The sequence below is a fragment of the Cydia pomonella genome, chromosome 1 (genome assembly GCF_033807575.1).
Source record: "Cydia pomonella isolate Wapato2018A chromosome 1, ilCydPomo1, whole genome shotgun sequence".
Taxonomy (NCBI): Eukaryota; Metazoa; Arthropoda; class Insecta; order Lepidoptera; family Tortricidae; genus Cydia; species Cydia pomonella.
Window position 1 is genome coordinate 33,957,167 of NC_084703.1, and position 22,229 is coordinate 33,979,395.

Here is a 22,229-nt window from a genome sequence, read left to right on the forward strand (position 1 = left end):
TACCGCAGCGCTATTGAAGCCTATATACTCACGCTGTGCCAAATTGTCTACTACAAGGATCCCAGTAAGACTGTTTGAATGTGTGAGTGATACTTAGAAATAGAGTCAAGAAACATTCTGTCAACATTAAGGGGTAGTTTTTGTACAATTAAGTGTTCAATGTTTGTTGTAATAGTTCAATATTTATTTAAAGAGTGCGCTAAACATAATTTACAGTATAGAAATACCAAGACTACTCCACAAAAAAATTAAAACTCAAAATTTGCAATTGTGGCGCCATCTAGTGAGGTTTAAGCTTTGGGTAACCTAGTCGAACCACCTTAATGCCTCGCCATTAACACAGTTTTCGTTTACTAACCTAATATTAATGACAAAATACGGTTTTAATGTTAATAGTATATTCCTTTATGTATACATTTTAAGCTTATTTTGCGAGAGTAGTATATATCCAGTATAAAAGCCAACCCTGGACTTTGTCTTATTTTTTCAGACTTCGGCGAAATTAACTGGATATTGTATTATATATTATAAAGGTTATATAAAGGTACCCGTAAAATAGGGAATCTACATAGTCAATATAAATTTATATCTGAAAAATGAAGTGATGAAATATAATTACCTGAGTGGCACGCCTTTTGAAATGTCGTTCCAGAGAGTGTTTCCTTTAAGGGTACTTAATTTCTCGAACAGATGAACATGAACGTAAAACCATAAGGTAGGTTCTTCTACTTTATACAAAGCAAATTCTTTCTCTAAATTACCAACATAATCATTATCTTTATATCTGCATTGCGGTTGAGGTTTACAGTTCGAGTTCGTCCTAATGTCATTTAAAACAGCACTGTCCGTTTCCTTTCTTATGTTGATGATTTCGTTTTTGTCACGTTTTCCAATATCATCGGTTGCCTCACAAATATCATGAAATATAAAAATAAAAGTTAAAATAATCGAAATTAAACTTTCGTGAGACATATTCTAAAAAATAATAATAAATATTTTCAAATCTAATTAACGTTCGGCCAACATTGATTGCAGCGATACAATAATAGCTACCTACCTACCCTCCTTCCCTCCTTTCCTCTTTCCTAAGTACTCATCGTCTCCTACTGCATTCGTTTCAATCCATCGTACCTAGGCGGATTTTTAAGGCACCGCCACACTGACGCAGTAGTGGAACCGACGCGGATTGCGTGCGGTGCGAAGCTGCGCAACTCGAAATGCACAGAACGTCACATTGAGCGCGCATCGGAGGCGGAGCGGTTGTGCGGAACGAAGTAAATAACAATATTGTTTGCAATAACGGATGATACAGAGAAACTGATTGAGTGTGTTAGACAATATTTATATATATGATTTAAGACACAAATATTACAGAAATCATTGAGGTATAATAGTACTAGAGTCGGCATCTGTAACAAAATGTGTCCGCGCTTCAATTAGGTGCCGGCACTTAATTACGTTTAATACGTCTCCGACTACTGGCGAGATGCCACACATGTAACGAAAAATAAAACAGCTCAAAATATCTTTGTGCGTTATTCTAATAATATCAATAAACATAATAAAAGCATACACCGTGTTTTTTTTATTTCCGTTAACATGAAGGGTGCATTCCTGAGCTTAAATTAAGTAAGTAACTTTTTCAAAGACACCGGTATTCTAATTAACTCCATTTCGTTATATATCGTTGTCTAGGTACCTACAACACAAGCCTTATTGAGCTTACTGTGGGACTTAGTCAATTTGGGTAATAATGTCCTATAATATTATAGGACATTATTACACAAATTGACTATGTCCCACATACATAATTACATAGATAATTAATAATAATTTATTAACTTCTAAGGCCTTTACGAGCATATACACTTGCCTTAGGGCCTGTTTACATATTGATTAATATTTAGTACGAGTGTATACATTTTCTACTAAACGTATCTCGGACGATTGATGTTCGAAATTACATTGATATTCCACAGTTTTCAATTGTTTGGTTAAATTAAATGTAATGCCCGTTTTAAAACAACGCTATATGCAACATTTAATTACAATCTATAAATATATATATATATATATATATACAAGGTGCCCGTAAGCATTGCGAGACATTTTAACTAAGCATTCCTGGTAATATTTAGAAACTAAAATGTCATATAAAATTTTCTGGATTAGGCCTAGTTTCAGAGATAATTAAATGTTTTTCGAAATCATTCTTTCGCCATAAGTCGGTACAAAACACATTTTTGACTGCGGTATTGCCACTTTGAGGTCTAGTCTGGACATACCTATTGATAGCTATCGAAAAATTAAAAAAATGTATTCGCGAGGCTACCCCCAAATAAAAAAAAAACTTTTTAGTTAATTTTAGGTTATGTGTTTATCAATAAAAATTACGTTTAATGTACAGGAGTGTTCAAAAAAGGGGAAAAAAAAAACAAAATATTTTTTTTGTCGAATTTCACAAAAAGTCATAACATTTTTTGCTTCAGTTGCCATCAGGAATGCACCGTTAAAATCTCTCGCAATGCTCACGGGCACCTTGTATATAATTTACAATCCCAGTTAGTTTCCTTAAACTTACTTACCCATACCTCGGAGTTAACGGAATGCTATAAAAACACGGTATATAATTTTATTGATATTAATATTTATATGACATTACAATTGAACTAATGCGTCACGAAACTTTGACTAACAGCAATAATAAATATAAGTATTAAAAATTATTAAAAAAATAATAGCACATTGACAAATTAAATTGGGACAGTTGAGCACCTAGCATCCATCGCCTTACAAAATCTCAATCATTAACTATACACTGCCGCCCATCGCCACGCAAATAGGTCGCATTCAGGTGTCGATGCCAGGACCGCATTGAGGAGTGAAAGAGCGTGGGGCAGCGGCACGGCCATTAGGTCGCGTCGTCGTGGTCTGAGCGCAATTCTCGGGACGTCCGGAACAAACAGACGCACGAGACCAGAGACAATTTCGGGACAGTCCGACTCCCCACGCAAGGCTCGGCATGCCTTGACAAGGAGTTCGTAATTCCACCTGACCTCCAAGAAATTGTACCCGAGGGAGCCGAGAAGATACTTTGTCGGGTACAGGTACGGATAGAATCCAAATATTTTTTTATAAAGGAACCGTAAAAACTCTTTCTGGACCTTCTCAAGCAGTAAAGTCAAAGCAGTCGATTCGTAGGGGTTCCATATGATCGACGAAGTCTCCAATTTACTCCTTACTAAACCATTGTAAACCATTTTTATAGCCACCGGGTCATGAAAATTGCGTAAGTTTTGGATTACAAAAGAAAAGGAGCTCATAGCAAAAGAAAAAATATGTTCGTCAAAAGTTAGCCATGCATCGAACAATACGCACAGATCCTTGATGAAAAGACACGATTTATCGGCTCCGACCCCAGTATATAATGCCCATATATAGCGGAACGAGAGCGGCTAAATGTACACATACAACGATTGACTGGGTTGAAAAGAAGTTTATTGTGCATACTCCATCGAAACACCAAGTTGATGTCCTCCTGTAACGTCTCGCAATCAGTTATTTGCTCTCCTATATACCATACAAGAGACATTGAGATTCAGATCATCAGCATACAAGAAACATTGAGCCGCCCGGAGAACCGATTTCTGATCGTTAATCATGATGCCGATAAACAAGGGCCCCAGGGTGTGGTAAGGAGTCGAGACAAAACAGCCACGTCGGACGAATTGCTGCCGATCGCACAGATAGTTGGCAAAAAGGTTACTAGCTTGTTGCTTGAAACACAAGCACTGCACCTGCGAGAGTGTCAATCACCGACTCAACTTTTTCAAACTATCGCAAATAAGTTTCGTCTGGGGCACTTGGAGGAATGTAGACGACACATACATACTCGTAAAACACCACTTCACCCGCCCCAAATATAACGATCCACTGCGAAGAAACTCTTAAGCTCATTAGAATTATTTTATTATGATAGCCCTAGTCAAAACACTTCACAAGTTACACGAGTCCAAACAAGACCTTCTGTAATGAGCGTCAACTTAGTTCCAAAGAAACATTGCCCGCCGCCCGAATTATCATTTGGAACAAGCAACTTAGTTGGACGCACATTACTACAGAAGGTCGTGTTTGGACTCGTGTAACTTGTGAAATGTTTTAAATAGGGCTATAATTTTGATGTCAACTTTTAGCTGATGCCTTGTACTATCATTTAACAATAAAAAAAGTACTTATAGGTCAACGATCTCATTAAAAAAAAAAAAGATAAGATGTAAAAAAAAGTAAATTTTTGAAGACAATTTTAATATTTGTTATCAATTCTCGAGTAATTGTGGAAAATTTTCTGTAACAATTATGCTTGAAATTAATGCCCTAATTTATAAGCTATCGAATGATATTTATTTTTTGAATGTGCGATAGGTAAATGGACAGATAATGGTACATTTTATCTAAATTCTTTACAGTACGTATGTAGGTAAAAAAAAAAGCGGCCAAGTGCGAGTCGGACTCGCTCATGAAGGGTTCCTTTATAACGTATTAAAAAAAAACTACTTAAACTACTAGATCTCGTTCAACATTTTACCACTTTGGACACACATTTTACCACTTTGGTAGTGTCTCTCGCGCAAACTATTCACTTTAGAAAAAAATTATATTAGGAACCTAAATATCATTTTTGAAGACCTATCCATAGATACCCCACACGTATGGGTTTGACGAAAAAAAATTTTTTTTTAATTTTATGACGTATTAAAAAAAACTACTCACTAGATCTCGTTCAAACCAATTTTCGTTAGAAGTTTGCATCGTAATGTATATCATATATTTTTTTTAGATTTTTCATTCTGTTATTTTAGAAGTTACAGGGGGGGGGGGGGGACACACTTTTTTTCACTTTGGGAGGTTCTCTCGCGCAAACTATTCAGTTTAGAAAAAAATGATATTAGAAACCTTAATATCATTTTTGAAGACCTATCCATAGATACCCCACATGTATGGGTATATTGAAAAAAAAATTTTTTTTTTAATTTCATGACGTATTAAAAAAAAACTACTTACTAGATCTCGTTCAAACCAATTTTCGGTGGAAGTTTACATGGCAATGTATATCATATATTTTTTTTAGATTTTTCATTCTGTTATTTTAGAAGTTACGGGGCGGGGGACACACATTTTACCACTTTGGAAGTGTCTCTCGCGCAAACTATTCATTTTAGAAAAAAATGATATTAGAAACCTCAATATCATTTTTGAAGACCTATCTATAGATACCCCACACGTATGGGTTTGATGAAAAAAGATTTTTTGAGTTTCAGTTCTAAGTATGGGGAACCCCCAAAATTTATTGTTTTTTTTCTATTTTTGTGTGAAAATCTTAATGCGGTTCATAGAATACATCCACTTACTAAGTTTGAACAGTACAGCTCTTATAGTTTCGGAAAAAAGTGGCTGTGACAGAATCGGACAGACAGACGGACATGACGAATCTATAAGGGTTCCGTTTTTTGCCATTTGGCTACGGAACCCTAAAAATGAACAGTTGTCATAACAGTTTCGCCTCTGGCTAGCTACGCAGTTACGCTTATCCTTTAGCTTAGTGACAGACGTCAAATTCCGAAAATGGCTGACACAATTTGTTCTCGTAAGCCTGTCTAGTGACAGATATACGGTTTAAAAATTGAGGTTAGTAGCCGTAGGTGATATACAACTCGCGTCCGCGATCAATGTGAGTAATTTGACATTACCACCGCTCCGGAACGCTTCCGCGGCGATGTGACGGAGCCTTTAAAGTCCAGTAAGTTAAATTGGGGGTAAAATCCATTGACATATATCTAAGAACGGGCCTTACGGGCAATAAGAATGGGGTTAGTACAGCGGTGTCACGCACACAAATTCGTGCCAATCGTGCAGTCTAACGTCACATCGCGATAGGTTGATGAGTCCGCATCACGCGCGCAATTGGTCGCAACTAATTGCGTCCTTAAAGGCCCGTCCTTAGATATATGTCAATGGTAAAAACAAAATATTATTTAATATACTAACTAGAGTAAGTGGGGTATAAGTATTGAAAAAATCCCGCCATCAGATAAATCGAAGCGGCCAAGGTGCTCACAAATATCTGAACACTCCCTTATTGTGACGGCGTTAACGTGCGTACCTTTGACAACAGGGAATCATGAAAAAGTTCCGTCATTTCTTTGTTCCTATCCAAGCCATTCTCTTCCTCAATGATTACATTCTTCTCGTGCCGCTTAACTCGTCCAGCAGGATGCACGCTTATCTTCTTGTTTTCTGCCAAAATTGAACCAACTGAGTAGGTACAGTCAGCGTCAAATACTTAGTAGCAGTCAAAGTGGCCAAATAGGTCGGTACACCATACTTAATATATGGTGTGCCGAACTATTTGGCTACTTTGGATGCTACATAGTATTTGACGCTGACTGTACAGTCAGCGTCAAATACTTTGTAGTAGTCAAAGTGGTCAAATAGTTCGGTAAACCATACTAAATATATGGTGTACCGAACTATTTGGCTACTTTGGTTGGTACACAGTATTTGACGCTGACTGTACATGGTATTTAAAATAAAAAATATTTATCTAGATTACGTTAGTAATTTAGTTATTTGGTATATGTGGTTTTAAGCAAATATATACATATAAATGAGACAAATACGTTGTACAGTGGAGTTCATAAATATGTACCTATACATTTTTTCATCTTATTACAATGGATTAAGGTGAAGCAATGTATACATATTTATGAACTCGACTGTACCTATCTAGTAGAGATAAAGTAAGGTTAATTTTACAGGTAGAACCTTTCGGTGAAAAAATGAAGAGAAGATCGAATTTTTTTTAAATGAAGAGAGGAAGATTTTTTTGTAAATCCTAGGTATTGCATAGGTTACAAGTCACTTTTTAACATCTATCAATAAGGATATTTAAGTCTACGCCCCATAATGGGGCGTAGACTTAAATATCAAATCACCATCAAAAAGGCGTTTTGCACTAAATTGATGTTTTTTTTTTTTAATTGGGATTAACTCTGAAATTAGCCGAAATCCAGAAAAGTTTATACGACATTTTAGTCTCAAAATGTGATCAGGAATACACTGTTAAAATCTTTCGGTTTCCTCATGTTACACCGTGTGACATTTGTAGTGACATTTTAAAATAAGATTCCAACACGGACTACTAAGGAGCCATAACCTGTTTGTAGTTTATTGTGTGGAAACCGGTTTACGCTCAAACAAGTACACTTCAGAAAACTTTAGGTGGTGAGAACTGGTCGGCGGGGCGGGGAACGGTCCCGCTCGAGGCGGCGCGAGGCCGCGCTGGCGGCGCGCGTCCGGCCGAGCCAGTCGGAGCCCGCTAGCGTCTCGTCACCGACGTACACATTTCAGACAATAGGTGAAGAGACATGGAAGCCTTCATAGAAAGCGTACGCGCTCAACCCTGTCTTTGGAACCCACTGCACCCTGACTACAGAGAAATGCATATGAAGGACGAAGCCTGGCAATGCGTCGTAGACCAAAACAACGATCCTTCTATCCCTAACAGTGAGTTAATCAAATGAGTCCTTGCGAGTGTGAAATTATTATTCTCTATAAATGTCCACGGTTGCATCTTATTGCCACTTTTCTTTCGTACATTTTTTTCGTACAGTTCTCAGGTACATTTATAGAGAAGCGGGAAGGGAATTATGCCGCAGGCAAAATTCTTTTTAAATTACCGGAAAACATTAGATAGGTATAGGTATTGCCAGGAGGGTTGAGGTATTCATTATTCAATATACTCACAGCTACACAGATTACTAGAGTCAGACCAAGATAAGTTGGCAGCGATTTTGATAGCCCAGCCTGTGCAAGTGTTAAGTAAACGTCATAATTTCATAGAAGTTTGACGTTTAAAATAACACTTGCTCTGTCTGGGCTACCAAAATCGCTGCCAGCTTATCTTGGTCTCAGTCTAATCGCACAATAACAGTATTGAATGAATGTGACTTAGTGTTTGAACGATGTTAAAGCCAATTGATTAAGACAATGTCGTACTTCGAATTTGACAGGTATACGACGAGATGGCGCTGTACAGCTCCATACAATTTGCGGTAACTCTGATTTACATTTCACAATTCAGTGACCGCAAAATATATGGCGCAGTACAGCGCCATCTGTTTTGGATGTCAAACTAAGGGGCACGTTCTTAGACTTCACTACAATCAATTTTCTTTGTTTAAGCTATAAAAAAATCAACGAAGAAATTGTTTGGCCTATCTTGCAGTTGGCGCCGTTGGCGGTACGAAAAAAGAAAAGAAATCGAAAATCTCGTTATCATATTATATGTACACATTATACACCGTGTTTTTTTTTTATTTCCGTTAATTTCAAGGGTGCATTGCTGAGCTTAAATTAAGCAACTTTCTCAAAGACACCGGTATTCCAATTAACTCCATTTCGGAGATAATCAATAATTTATTTTTATCTTATACGGCCCTTACAAGCGTATACACTTACCTTAGGGCCTGTTTGCATATTGATTAGTGTTTAGTACGAGTGTATACATTTGCTACTAAACGCAAGTACTATCGCGGACGATCAATATGACATTGATATGTCACAGTTTTCAATTGTTTGGTTAAATTAAATATAATGCCCGTGTTACAACAACGCTATATGCAACATTTAGTTACTTTTTATAAAAAAAAATATTAATTTTTTTTTAACAAATTAAGTAACTATGCCAATTAGTTTCCTTAAACGTACTTACCCATATCCCGGAGTTAACGGAATTCAATAAAAACACGGTGTATTAAGTATATGATTTTGTTGTATGCGTGCTTCAACTCTTGTGGTCATATCTACATATACTTACATCTCACTTGGTTGTCGATTTGTGTGCATGTTTAGGGCCTCTAACTAGAGCTAAACCAAGATAAGTTGGCAGCCATTTTGATACCCCAGAAGGTGCAAGTGTCAAGTAAACGTCATAATTTCATAGAAGTTGATGTTTAAAATAACGCGTGCACTAACTGTACTGACTTGATTTGACTCTACTCACCTCACCGATAATTGTATGCGATTTGCGTTACATTGCGGCATTTGTAGGCCTAGCATACGTATAGGAGTTGCGCGATAGGATCTCGTGTCCCTCCCTATAATAATTAATAATAAAATAAGAATAAGACGGGAAGTCTATCTCGCGAGCGAGATACTGTCGCGCCGGTCCTGCCGGCCTGGCCAAGGTGGCAATCGCTATCGCTTCGACAACGAAACGCTTTGTGTCTCTCTATCACTCTTCCATATCAGTGCAACAGTGACAGTTGCGTTAAAAATTCTAAAATCGCATGCAATTGACAAAATTTAAATTTTCAGACCCTATTATTTTATTGGTTCTCTACATTTTAATTCAAACGAGGAATACGCTAATAGTTTATTTTTTCACTAGGAGTTGTATTTATGTTATTATACATTTTTTTTAATGTGTACTTATTCTAAAATGGCGTAACTCCAGTTCTACGCCAGAAGGTAGGTCTTATATCTATAGAAAAAAAACATGACTTAATTAATCTGACGTTTAAACTGGTTCGTTGTTGTTTTAAAACAATTTTGATAAAATATCAGATTTCTACGACGATTTGGATATTATAACGGATATTGATACATGAATACGGTACCAGGCTTTCACACGGGTACGACGGATCGACGGATAAACTTTAACGAATATAATGTAATTAAATGTTTGTACCAATATCTTCGACAAATCATTTTTGGTATTTTTGCAGTACGTAAGGAACGAAACAGTATTTGGTATACTTTGGAGGAGTATATAGCTCATCGATCTATACGGCTTTGTCCATTTTAAAAACGATTAGTAGATAGTAACTTAATTATGTAAATAGATTTCTCTTTGTTTTGAAATTCAATCAATACGTCGTATATAATTGACAATGTAAACCCAATATTATGACAGGAATTTTTTTTCGTAATGAATGACAATGGCATAACACCTATTTCAACACACTTGCTCAAAACGACGTTTTTATTTCACCAATTTTTGGCTTATAATCTCAGATATTAAACACGTGTGCTTTTGCAGTATATTATAACACCCGGGCTTTTTCATTATACTATCCGACTGAGTTAAGAAGGTAACTGATTGCTAATAATAATAATATGCACCGCCTGCCTCGATAACTAGTGAAAACATTGTTATGGCAGGTGTCCGGACATCTTTGCAATAACCCAGTCTAATTGTCCTCCCAAACTTCAATCCATAGACCGTTATACTGTTCACTTTACTACAATAGTCCCAATGCCTGTTGCGACCGGTTCATGGGTGTCTATTGTTGCGCCCGTGAACGGGTTCCAGCAGGCGTTCTACATGACATTAAAGCTCTCCAAGAGGCCTCTACGTGTTGGATCTATATTCCCACGCAAGCCTATTAAAAGACCGGGATTTATAGGCCCGTGAAATCCAAGGAGATACAATAATATGCATGGAAACAGAGACTTCTTAATTTGGGCGAGTAATACATTTTTTTTAACCAACTATTAGGTTTCAAATGTTAGTCCAAAGAGGTTTTATACCACCAAACATAATTCATAGATTAAATTATCTTGTAAATTACATTAATAACTAAACATGACATTTCATCGATTTGATCCGTCGAATAGAAATACGAAAATATTAGCTTTTTTAAATTGGGTGTTTGTCGATTTCGTTCGCGCCTTTGCCTTGCGCGAGTTGCGCGCGCATTGGAATCGTGCGTAAAAAAATATCGCGCCAGCCATTTTCCGTATTTGTCATAATATTGGAATAGTTTTGCATGTTTTTAGTTTATATATTGACGAAAATGCCATTTTCGAGCATTGAAAATGAAGAACACATAAAATTGACGCTGCCAGTAATACTAATAGAGGCAAGAGCCGAGAAAGATAGCCTTTGTCCATCAAAATCGGGTGAAAAATAATTGGCGGCATATGAAACTTTTACTTAGTGGAAAATCAGCAAAAACGCCGTCTTTCTTGGAAAACGTGTTTGTAGCTTACTTCACTGAACTGGCGAATAAGTGCCTACAAGCCCAGCACGCTTTGGTGCAATTATTCGATCTTAAAACTGTAATCCACCATTTTAAAAATTGTACTTTTACTGTTTTGACAAAAAAGTTTTGTTTTTTCCTCGCAAGTGTGTTGAAAAACGTCGTATGAAACGCGTGTGCAATATCGCCTCGTGTGTAATGACCAACTTAGCACACTTGTATCATAATGTACTATCGTGCCGTAGAATTGGTAAAATCACATGTTTTTTATTATTTTATATTTTTGTAATAAGCCATATAATATTTATATTAATATATTGCAGTGTTCAGGAAGCAAAATACTTTCAAACCGGATGTAAAATTTCAGGTTTTATAAAAATGAAATGTTGTCAATTATCAGTGAGTTAAGTAGAGGTAAATAATTACTTTTTATACTGCATGTATTGCAAATAATTCGTACAAACTTTCTCGTAAAATCTAATTAGTTGAACATTTTAAATAAGATAAAGTAATAGCGTTTCGTAAACCTAAATTCGTATATTTACTCCCACTAAGACGTTCTAGAATTACAGAGAAAAATTAACCCTACTCTGTATACCTGCTGATTATCGACCATAAGTCATGATCGCATGTTAGGGTTGCGAACCGTCCCGCTGAACGCGGGACGTCCCGTTTCTTGAGTACTAGGGTATGCGTCCCGCTTTGGGCCCGTGCGGGACGCCGATTGTCCCGTTTTCAAGCTAGACTAGATTAAAAGCACTGAAACGACCGTTCAGTTGTAAATTAGAGTAATTTAAGAGCGCGTGATTTTAATTTTAATATACCGCGACCCGACGCGAGCTGCCTCCTGTTTCGAATGTTACGTTTAAATAATTTTTCACCACACTAACTGGTAAAGGCCCTCTTGATTGTCCAAAAACGAATAAGAAAGTTGCATTTTATCCACATGAGGGGCAAGGTAATCGGATGCAAATTTTAAGTTATTTCCTTATGTTAGCTGGTGTAATTGACTTTTAAATAATGATTTAAAATGACAAATTTAATTCGACGTTCATTTGGATTTGATTTGATTTGTGTTTTTCTTTTTTGATATTTCATTGATAGCATTTTCCTCGCGTTTGTGTGGTTAAAAATTTTGTGTCTAACTCGGAGACAAAGTTTGTTTAACCCTCGTGCCTTAAAACCCTCAAAACGCTCAAGATTCCACATCTAAAACCACTCGCTACGCTCGTCGTTCAATTTTGTAATCTTTCGCTTTCTCAGGGATCAATATTAGCACAAGCCGTTAAACAACGACTTTGCCCCCTTGTAAAACTGATAACTATTTCATGCCTTTCGATTTATATTTATACCCGCGTTTTATACCCAAATCCAGCAATTTGATCACAAATGTACCGCAAATCTGTGCACTAAGGTTGGCAATCCCAGCGGTGACTGGACACTGTAAGTTGAACAAACACATGTTTCAAATTGGAAAGAGACCAGATGCGACATGCAGGTTCTGCCAAGAGTCAGAGGAAACTGCAATGCACATTCTCTGTTCCTGTGGACCACTAATGTCAAAAAGAAGTACCTACTTAGGGCGGCGTGTATTGCAACCCTATGAGGTACAGAACATTATGATTATGACCCAAAGAATATGGAAGTTCCTGGATTCTACGGGCATTAGTAATGAACTTTAAAGGACCGTCACAGTAGATCACTGCTTGGTCGACGTGGCACCCAGACGCTCGCAATACCTCAATAATAATAATAGAATGTAGCAAGGGTATATAGATTTAAAGTACCAAAAATACAGTAGATGTCAAACGAGCATGATTTTTCTCAAAGGTGACGTCACGTGAAACTCCGCAGAGGGGCATACATTGTATGTAAAATGGCAAGGTCTAGGCGGGGGCAGCTGACCCATCCCTGCCTGTTACCTGCCTACGCCCATGTATTCACCAGACAACAAACTTTCGTTACAAAAACTCCTATCAAAAATGTACCTACAGCAAAAGTGAAAATACTCCATCTATTGCATCAAAGTTAAACATTACGGAAACAAAACATTGCTTCCGCAACGTCAAACAAAGATACAATTTCCAAACATCCATGAGGTCGGTCGGAGATATGGTCTTGTCCTCAATAAAGCAAAAAACTTAGAAAACGAACAGTTTCTTTTCTTCACTCACCACTCGCCAGTTACCACTATGAAAGCCAGGGTTAACTGTCTGATATTCATTACAATTAATAGGGATGATAACACATGTTGAATTTTATAACAAAATCTAGTAAAATAGATAGCAAATGAGCAATTTATCGCAATAATGTGGTTATTAAAATAATATATGGAAATGATAAAAAAATATAGGACCTGCAAGTTTCAAAATTAAAGGTTTTTTTTTAAATTCCAAAAACGAATAAAGTAAGGGTACCATTCGATTCCTTACATTTTATCCAAAAAAAGTATTGTAATACCAAATATAATTATACATAAATGCAATATTTCACCGACAAAATCGCAATTTTAATGTTTTTCATACCTACTTCAAGATGGCACAAGATGGGCTCTCGGTGACCGTGACGTCACGTTTGCTTATCGTTTTGTTGGGAGCGTTTCGCGAGTGAAGTACGACTGTCGGACTTTGACTATCATTTCTGACTTTTGTATTGCTTTAATGCAATGGGTCCCATATAGACATTTGATTCTAAACACGAACCTGAACGATTGATACCATTAATAAAAAAAAAAACATCTGGCCTATTGTATTTATACTGAAATGACTATGAAATGCAAAACCGACATAAACCAGTACAGATAATGAAAAGAGGACAGCTTCAATTTTGAATTAAGGCTTCTCATTACTTAAATGTTTTATATTTATTGATAGGGCTCATGGCCAGTTACACTTTGCTGGTTTTTCCCCGACTGCGTCAGGAGAGGGTACTGTTTTTCGAGCGTATGTATGTATGTCCACTTCTACAGTCACAAAATAAACAGAAGGTCCGTTCTTGAAAATACATACCTAAACTTGTCCGGTTCACTAGGGTTGCTTCTGTATTAATTTCGAATGTTAAAAAGGAGTAGGTAATATAAGTTTACAGACATAGATACATCGATTCGTTTATACATACATCTTATCATGTTTACATTCGTTAGAGACTGCATTTTGACGTACATGACAGTAGGTACCTACGTAGCGACGGGGACGTCAAGTGAGCAACGCGCGCACAGCCCGACTAAGCTCTGCCCGAGAATGCCTGTAAATGTAACGTCTGTGTGCGTAAATGTCACGTCTGTGTGCGTGCGGCGAAAATGGCACTTTGTACTGAGCAGACTGCTCCGGCGCGCGCCGCCGCTATTTACTTTGTGCTACAGCCCAAACGGCTGGACGGTTTTGACATATGAGGGATCGTTGAATACGTCTGAATTGTGGTAGGGACACACATGAAAAGAAGGAGGGAGCGGTTATTTTCTTCTCTTACCAAAGTAGTAGCATTTCAAAAATATATGTATTATATTTAGTTTATTTTATTTCTATAGTCAGGTTATTTGTTTTGCATTCCCATTAGCCCAAAATCAACATTTCAGAAAAAAAAAAAACATTTTGAATTTAACTCAGCATAGCTTATTCCGGATTTTGACTTGTGGTCGAGATGAATAAGGCTGAATCAATTATTCCTTATGATTTGTTTCAGTACAAATTGCAAAATCAGAATGGAAGAAACTGCGTGATAACCACCGAGACGCTTTAAAGCGTGCCAAGCTAGGAAAGAATAAATTACTCCCGGCTCAGATAACCACTTGGAAGTACGCTAAACACATGCAATTTCTCGAACCGCACATGAAGTATCGTATTACGGAGCATATTGACATGGAACCTATAAATGACAGTGGATCGAAGCGACAGCGAGATGTGAGCGCGCCCTCTCCTAGTACAGAGCCCAGCATGGCAGCGCCGCCTGTTAAGCGGCGGTGCCCCGACCGCGCCATCGACTCAGACCCAGCACCCAGTACTCGAAAGGACTCCGATGCTTTAGAATCCTTCTTTAACTGTATTCTCAAAAGTACAAGAGAAATGCCACCTTGGATGCAAACCCAAGTTAAGAAAAATATATTTGCAGTAATAATAGACGCGGAGGAACAGCTATCGTCTCGTCAGGCAGGATCGCCCGACCAAAGCTGCGAAGATGTCCCGAGAGAAAATAAGATTAAGTGTGAAGTAATCACCGATGATTACTGAAGCAATTAGGAAAAAAGGTATACCTGGGTTAGTTTTTGGCGCGCTATTTGCCCTTCGGTTTGCATTCCAAGCGCGAGTCGTGACAAGCGAGGGGCGTCGTGACATGTTCAGCGTGAATCTTGGGCTCGCTGATAAAAAGGACGCGGACACTATATCTTCCGCGATCTTATTGCCCTGCCTTTGTTCTGTATTTACAAATAAAGATGACTAGTGATGACTATGTATTATGTATTTTCGTACATTTTCGTATCTTTGAGAGCTTATTTACCATTATCGCCACGGGCCTGAGAAGTCGCAAGGATGGATCCGGCGGAGAACGCCGCCGCCGCTCCCGCAAGCCGAACCGCATAGCTCACCATCGCTGGGAACACGTGCCTAGGCTCGGCGATAACCGACTCTGAACGCCATCCATCCATAATATTTAGACCATTATTATTATTAGTCTCGCGACGAGTCTGTTTTGAGGCAAGTATGTGATTATGGTAGGGGTTCCAAAGAAGAAATTTTGGGAGTTACACGAGCGCGGCAGATTAACATAAGGGGTATCCTTTATCTATCCTTGCATTCGGTTGAGTACCTCCACCACGTATGTATGAGTACCTACTTAGAACAGGGTCGCACTTAGCAGAGCCACGAGTTGGCGTTTGACATTAACGTTAGCGTCTGCGTAACCTAATCTGAAGAGCTAGTAGGAGATATGTTATAAGGAATATCTACCCTCATTTGTTATTAATTTATGATAAGAATAGATAAAATTCCGTACGGACAGTTTTTTTAACTTTTTTGTTATTTAATCGTATTAAGGTTAATAGCGATTTTAGATAAAAATCGGTTGATCTACGCAACCATGGACTCGACCAACTTTTGAATAAGGGAACCTATTAGAGTTAGATTATATATATATTTCTTTCATTTAATATAATATACGATTAAATATATAAAAAAAAAACCTTTGCGAGCGCAGTTTAACTAGGCAATCTATTTGCAATGTGAATACTATCTATCATTTACTTCTTATCACAAATAAGTAAATAACAGATGAGGGTAGATATTCTTTATATAATGTATCATAGACAAAGCCAGTGTGGCACTGCAGAGCGCTGGATATTGATATTGCGTCTGGCCTGAGGGCTGCCACACCGAATACGGCGCTATACTCGTATGTTTCGCGCCTGCATGTTTCCGCCACGGCAGAATATGTGGTGGAATATGTCCGCAAGAAGATCCGTTACGAGCTGAAAGTATCCCAGCTGCGATCGCGCCATGACGTGCACTTCAGCTCATTTGTAGTGCGCGTGCCGCGTCCGCTGCTGGAAACTTTTGGAGTTACAGATTGATGATTTTTTTTATATTTTAAAAATCTGTAGACCCCTCTCTGACCACTGGTAAAGAAAACATTTATATCCTTTTATTCTTCCCATCATCTAATCTTACGAATCCAATAGGGTTCTACTACGCTCGAGTAACTCCAAATTTTGCATCTTGAGGTCCTATTTTTAAGTAATAGTATTTTTTATCACACTGGCTCGAAAAAGTTCTTATTTCATGCAGGTGTACTGAAGGACAAAAGCCTATTTTGTTCCCGCGGGATTGTGAAAAAAAAAGCTATGACTCCCTTAGGAGTTATAGCTTTTTTTTTTTATTATGTCACTTTTTTATACAAACCAAGTAGCATAAATGAGGTTTACTATTAAAATTCTAACGTTTATAATTTAATATTTTTGTTTATGTTTAAAATTAAATAATTCGATTAATTTAACAGCCGTTTAAAATATTTTTACATAATTATTAATCGTGGCTGAATGCCGGATAGGTCTGTGCACTCGATGCTAACCTGTCAAAAAATTACAAAATGGCGGACGAATGTTTGATATGTCACCGTATTTAAAAATTATTTCGTTTAAATTTTAGTTTTTTCTTCGCAAGTGTGATGAAATACATTGTGTGTATCTCCGGGGGTAAGAATATTGCAAACTCGGGTCTTTAATTACGTCCAGCTTGCGGCTGTCGGGAATAATCACCCTCGTATACCAAATTTCACTTACCCCCCTCGTTGCACAATGTACTATTATACAATCGTGATATAATAGAGAGCTTTTCAGTCGAGTACCGTATTTAAGCAACGAAGCTTGCTGAGTTGTCTTAGGTACGAGATTGATAAGCTTGATTATATCACTATTGTACGCAATACTTTTTTACGAGTCATCTAAAATAATATATTTTTATTATAAAACCTAAATAATTAAAGAAAATTGGTAAGTATGACAAAAATGTAGCACAAAAGACAAACACGCGACTTCCACCCCGCGCCCAGCGCCCCTTTAGTATTTTCTATGGGAACGCGGCGGCACGTAATTGGATTTTTTTTTACGGTTGACTACAGCGTATCGAAATGAATCTTATAGTTGAGGTGGGAGCCCATACATGAAAAGTACGTAATTATACTTTGCCATACGAAATCTTAATTCAAGCATGACAACGAGTAGAAAAAAACTTAATTATTTAGGTGTGACATCCAGTATTAATATGCAAGCATTTAAAAATGACATGTTGAGTATTAAATACAGGAAATAAATAAAAGTTTAAAGCCAGGGATAGACTAGGTACATGGCCACTTTCAAAAATGAAAGTTGATTAGTTACTAGTTTGCAGTCCCGGATAGACGTGCGAGTAGGTTCGCGAACTTACGGCTCGACGACCTATTTCGCTCGTGTGTCAGCCTAAGTACGCGTACTTAACAAGCGAAAAAAGTCGTCGATCCATAAGTTCGCCAACTTACTCGCACGTCTATCCGTAACTGTTTATTATTGACAATATTAATCACAATATTATCCATTGGTTTAGAATTTGCAACAAGCAAAACCACTGCAATAACCCATTTCAATATAGAAATCAAACATAAGTTAATAAAATAGTCTACTTCATTTGGCATAACATCATCGCTATTATTCTCGTAATCTAAAAAATGCTATGCAGAAAGTCGTATGCAGTTACGTTTTAGCTTCGCACGGTAGTACTGAACAAATATCTTCATATTTATTCCAAATTTTACTGAAGTTATATGTTTAGTTACTCGTGAAAAGTGATTGCACTGTCCTCGGAATGACCAGAACAACTTCTGCATTCACGACACATTAAGAGATGTTTAATTTTTTTTTATACCACGACGGTGGCAAGCAAGCATACGGCCTGCCTGATGGTAAAGCAGTCAACGTCACCTCAGGATAGTTTACGTTGGGCTAAATTTGAGCGGTGAGAATGCTTCCATGTTTTATTTCCGTTCACTGATTGGTAATTGGTATTTAATGTTGACAGCAGAAATTTATCTTGAAATAGCAACGATTCAGAATGTAAACAAACATGATGGCTGTCATTCGCTAGCCACATTCGACAGATAAAACACAGATGACACGCGATTTTGGAATTATTCGAAAACAGTGTTGCAAACCCGCGATTTTTCAAATTTGCCGCCTTTTGCTTCTGACAAGATTTGCTTGACCAAGTATACCTATTCGCACGTGTATCGTACAACGTTTACAGTACATATGACCCTTTAAATTTTAGGCATAGACCTCACCTCAAGTCAGATTTACAACTAAAGTTACCCTTCTCGACTGTTCGTTAGCATATTTATGATTCTGTTCTTTTGAGGTCGCCAACAATCCGCTTACAGTCTGTAAATAATGTACATATTATTATTATCTCCTTTATTCATCAAAGATCATAGATTACAGTTTTTACAATATGGATATAAAGTTAAATATAAAAACACAAAAAAAAATTAAACACACTGCCCTTAGTCACGGCCGCAGAGAGACGAAAATTCGGACTGATCGTCAAATCAACATCCCACATGGCGGTTATCTCGAGAGGCAAGTTTAGGTACTTACTGGCAGTGGCGTAGCTATGGGGGCGCGGGGGCGCTAAGTAGGTGACACCCGGCCGTGAAAATCAGTAGCGCCACCTATAAAAGTTCGTAAAACTGTGACAGATTGCACAACCGCTATCAAGGAAATAATATACCTACAACGTTGCCCACGAGGAACCCGAAAGATTTTGACAGTGCATTCCTGAATTGCCCATTTTTTTTAGATTACGCCTATTTTCTGAATTTAAGCCAGTTAATTGTTACTAAGTGCAAATCGCCTTTTTGATGGCGATGTTGCCACTATGAGACCCCAAATATTCTTATTGATAGATGTCAAAAAGTGACAAGTAACACTTTGCAAAAACTAGGTTTTACAAAAAAAAGTTTGATTCTTTTTGATAAACCTAAATAAAACGAAAATAATGCATTTTTATCAAAGAAAAGTAATGAGTCCCATTGACAATAATTTAAATTGGACAGCTCATACTGAGACAGTTTGTGAAATAAGTTTTTGGCTAAAATTACATTTTTGGTACAAACTTTTATCGTTGACTGTACTTTTCATTCCACGGGCAACTAATACTCATCGAGACAACTCTTAAAAACCCTAAATAAAATTAGGTTGCGTTGTTTTATCACAAAGTTCTTATGGCCATCTCCTGTCTAAATCATTAGATCAGCTCGATGGTACCATAATATTGCATTGTCACTCGACTTACATATGTATGTAAATTATAGCTGTTTAAAAAGAAGTGCCAATGTAATTGAAGGGAAAAGTTAGGAAAAAGACCATTCGTCTGTCTTCATAATTCGTTTGTCAGAAAATCGATGTCATTCATGTTAAGTTTAATTAACTCGAATAAATTTCTTCTCGTCCATTACCTCTACCGTTCTTCGTTCACTGTAAATAACCGGCAAAGCACACAGAAATTGTTACTGCATTTTAGCGGTGAATTTTTTTTAATTAAAAAAAAATTATTCGGAAATTCGATAACTGAGCGGCCGAATATTCGAATATCAAAACAGGTCGAATATTCAACAAATTCGAATAATCGAATTGCAAGCCCTACATAGATCGCACGCAGAGGCAACACCCGCCAGACTGTAAGGACTATTGAGAGTTCATGGAATCTAAAATGAAAGCGATGGAGTAAATTCTGAGCTATGGAATATTGAACACTAATTAGTATTACTTTGCTTTTATATTTTACAATTTTGATTGAATTTTGGGGTGACTCCCAGAATCTCCACACCGGGTGCCACCCATGCTAGCTACGCCGCTGCTTACTGGACTTGTCGTTCTCGGTTTTCACGAGATTCCTATCATGGGGGATGGTGATGTCGACGAGCACGGCCCGACATTGCGATCGATCTATTACCACGATGTCAGACTTATTGGCTACAATAGTCCTGTCAGTGATGATAGATCGAACCTAATAGAGCGTGGCATGACCATTTTCGTGAACTGTGGTGGCAGCATGGTTCCATTTTTATCGCCTGTCACTATGCTTGCTACCTTTGCACCTACACACTTGTTAGAACGTGACAAGCGATGAGAATGCGACCGCGCCACCGCTGCTAGCGCATCAGGTAAGTACTTATTTCTAGTATACGATACTTCGTGGTCCACAGGGTCGTATAGAAAAGCAACTTGCTGGTGAATAATCCTGGCTACGAGATTATGTCCGTGCAAGTACTCGCCGTGAGCAAGATGAGAACAACCGGAAGTTATATGCTGCCTGGCCTGAGTGACTCTCCGGGACGGCAGCATGCCCGACAAAGGTCGACCGTATCGTCCTTCAGGACGTTACCCTAACTTTGTCCGCAATAGCACAGGCAATACCCTCGGTTTCTCCGAGAGGTCCCCGAATCGTACCCAGTTCACCGACGCGGCCAGGTCTACGTTGGGTCTCGTGGGAGCCCTGTAGACAGTGTTGGCCGAACGTTAATGCAATCGACCATTAAAAAACACACATTGAAAGGGTTAATTAAAATTAACCATTAAAAATTGAAGCAAAATTAATTTGAATTAACATAAATTTATTTAGAACAATTAATAATTAAAGATAATTAATGGTTAATTGCTTCATAAACCATTAAAAAATTAAATAAATTGTTAATGAAAAAAAAAATGTGATTGATAATCATCAATTAACAAGAATAAATATCGTAATTATAAATAGGCGTCCAAGGGATCAATAAGTTTTGAATAGGTATAATAATAATAAAATGCTTTATTGCACACTACAAAAAAAAATGGTACAAGGTATTATTATGGTAATGGTATAATTATATAACTCCTCCTCCTTGTGAACCCTCGCAGCACCTAGTGGAACTCAGGTTTGGTGCAACATAGGTACACGCTGTTTTGGTTATTCGACTCGTCTTGATGTGCACTTGGGCGAGCAGTACCCAAGATAGAGGTGATACTGAACCCTGACAGTACCTAATGGAACCTAGGTTTGGTGCAGCATAGGCGCACACTGTTTTGGTCATCTAACTCGTCTTGATGAGCACTTGGGAGAGCAGTACCCAAAATAGAGCTGATGCTGAACCATGGCAGTACCTAATGGAAATCAGGTTTGATGCAGCATAGGCACACGCTGTTTTGATGATCTGAATCGTCTTGATGAGCACTTGGGACAGCAGTATCCAAGATAGAGCTGATGCTGAATCTTGGCAGTACCTTGTAGAATTAGGTTTGGTGCAGCATAAGAACACGCTATTTTGGTCATCCAACTCGTCTTGATGAGCAGTACCCAAGATAGAGCTGATGCTGAATCTTAACAATACCTAGTGGAACTGAGGTTTAGTGTAACATAGGCTTACGCCGTTTTGGTTATCCAAATCGTCTTGATGAGCACTTGGGAGAGCAGTATCCAAGATAGAGCTAATGCTGAACCCTGGTAGTACCTGGCCTGGGGTGGAGTGGTGCGATGACCTCCCCGAGCGGGCGACAGGGGGAAGTTTGGGTGGGCTTCGGCCTGCCCAAAGATCCGTCTGTCTCCCCTGGTCCACCCTGGGCAACGTCACTAGCGACTGGCATTCGTGCCTCTTTCTAGTGACGGCAAACATCCACACGGGCGTCGTCAG

The 22,229-nt window shown here is 38.0% G+C and overlaps 2 protein-coding genes across 4 annotated transcripts in view; one reads left to right on the forward strand and one right to left on the reverse strand.

The window, feature by feature from the left end:
- LOC133520700 (uncharacterized) overlaps window positions 1–12,244 on the reverse strand; it is a 45,696-nt gene extending 33,452 nt beyond the window's left edge. The window contains exons 1-3 of one of the 3 annotated variants that reach the window (XM_061855324.1): window positions 9,749–12,244; window positions 6,161–6,294; window positions 620–906 (exon numbers count right to left, since the gene is read on the reverse strand). In XM_061855324.1, the coding sequence (XP_061711308.1) occupies window positions 620–906; window positions 6,161–6,196 (323 nt within the window). In that variant the 5' untranslated portion in view covers window positions 6,197–6,294; window positions 9,749–12,244. Of the gene's footprint in view, window positions 1–619; window positions 1,974–6,160; window positions 6,295–9,748 lie in introns of those variants that run through there. The other 2 variants (XM_061855332.1, XM_061855317.1) reach the window with 2 other exon arrangements.
- On the forward strand, window positions 6,900–15,490 carry LOC133520721 (uncharacterized). Its single transcript, XM_061855341.1, has 2 exons — window positions 6,900–7,563; window positions 14,724–15,490. Exons 1-2 carry the CDS (start codon window positions 7,425–7,427, stop codon window positions 15,266–15,268), a joined length of 684 nt encoding a protein of 227 aa, XP_061711325.1. The 5' UTR covers window positions 6,900–7,424; the 3' UTR covers window positions 15,269–15,490.
- Window positions 15,491–22,229: the final 6,739 nt, after the last annotated feature.

Bases quoted from the DNA above. Each gene is read 5' to 3' on its own strand.
- LOC133520721 (XM_061855341.1), top strand. From the start codon at position 7,425: ATGGAAGCCTTCATAGAAAGCGTACGCGCTCAACCCTGTCTTTGGAAC. The intron at 7,564-14,723 runs GTGAGTTAATCA...GATTTGTTTCAG, and splicing joins CGATCCTTCTATCCCTAACA to TACAAATTGCAAAATCAGAA.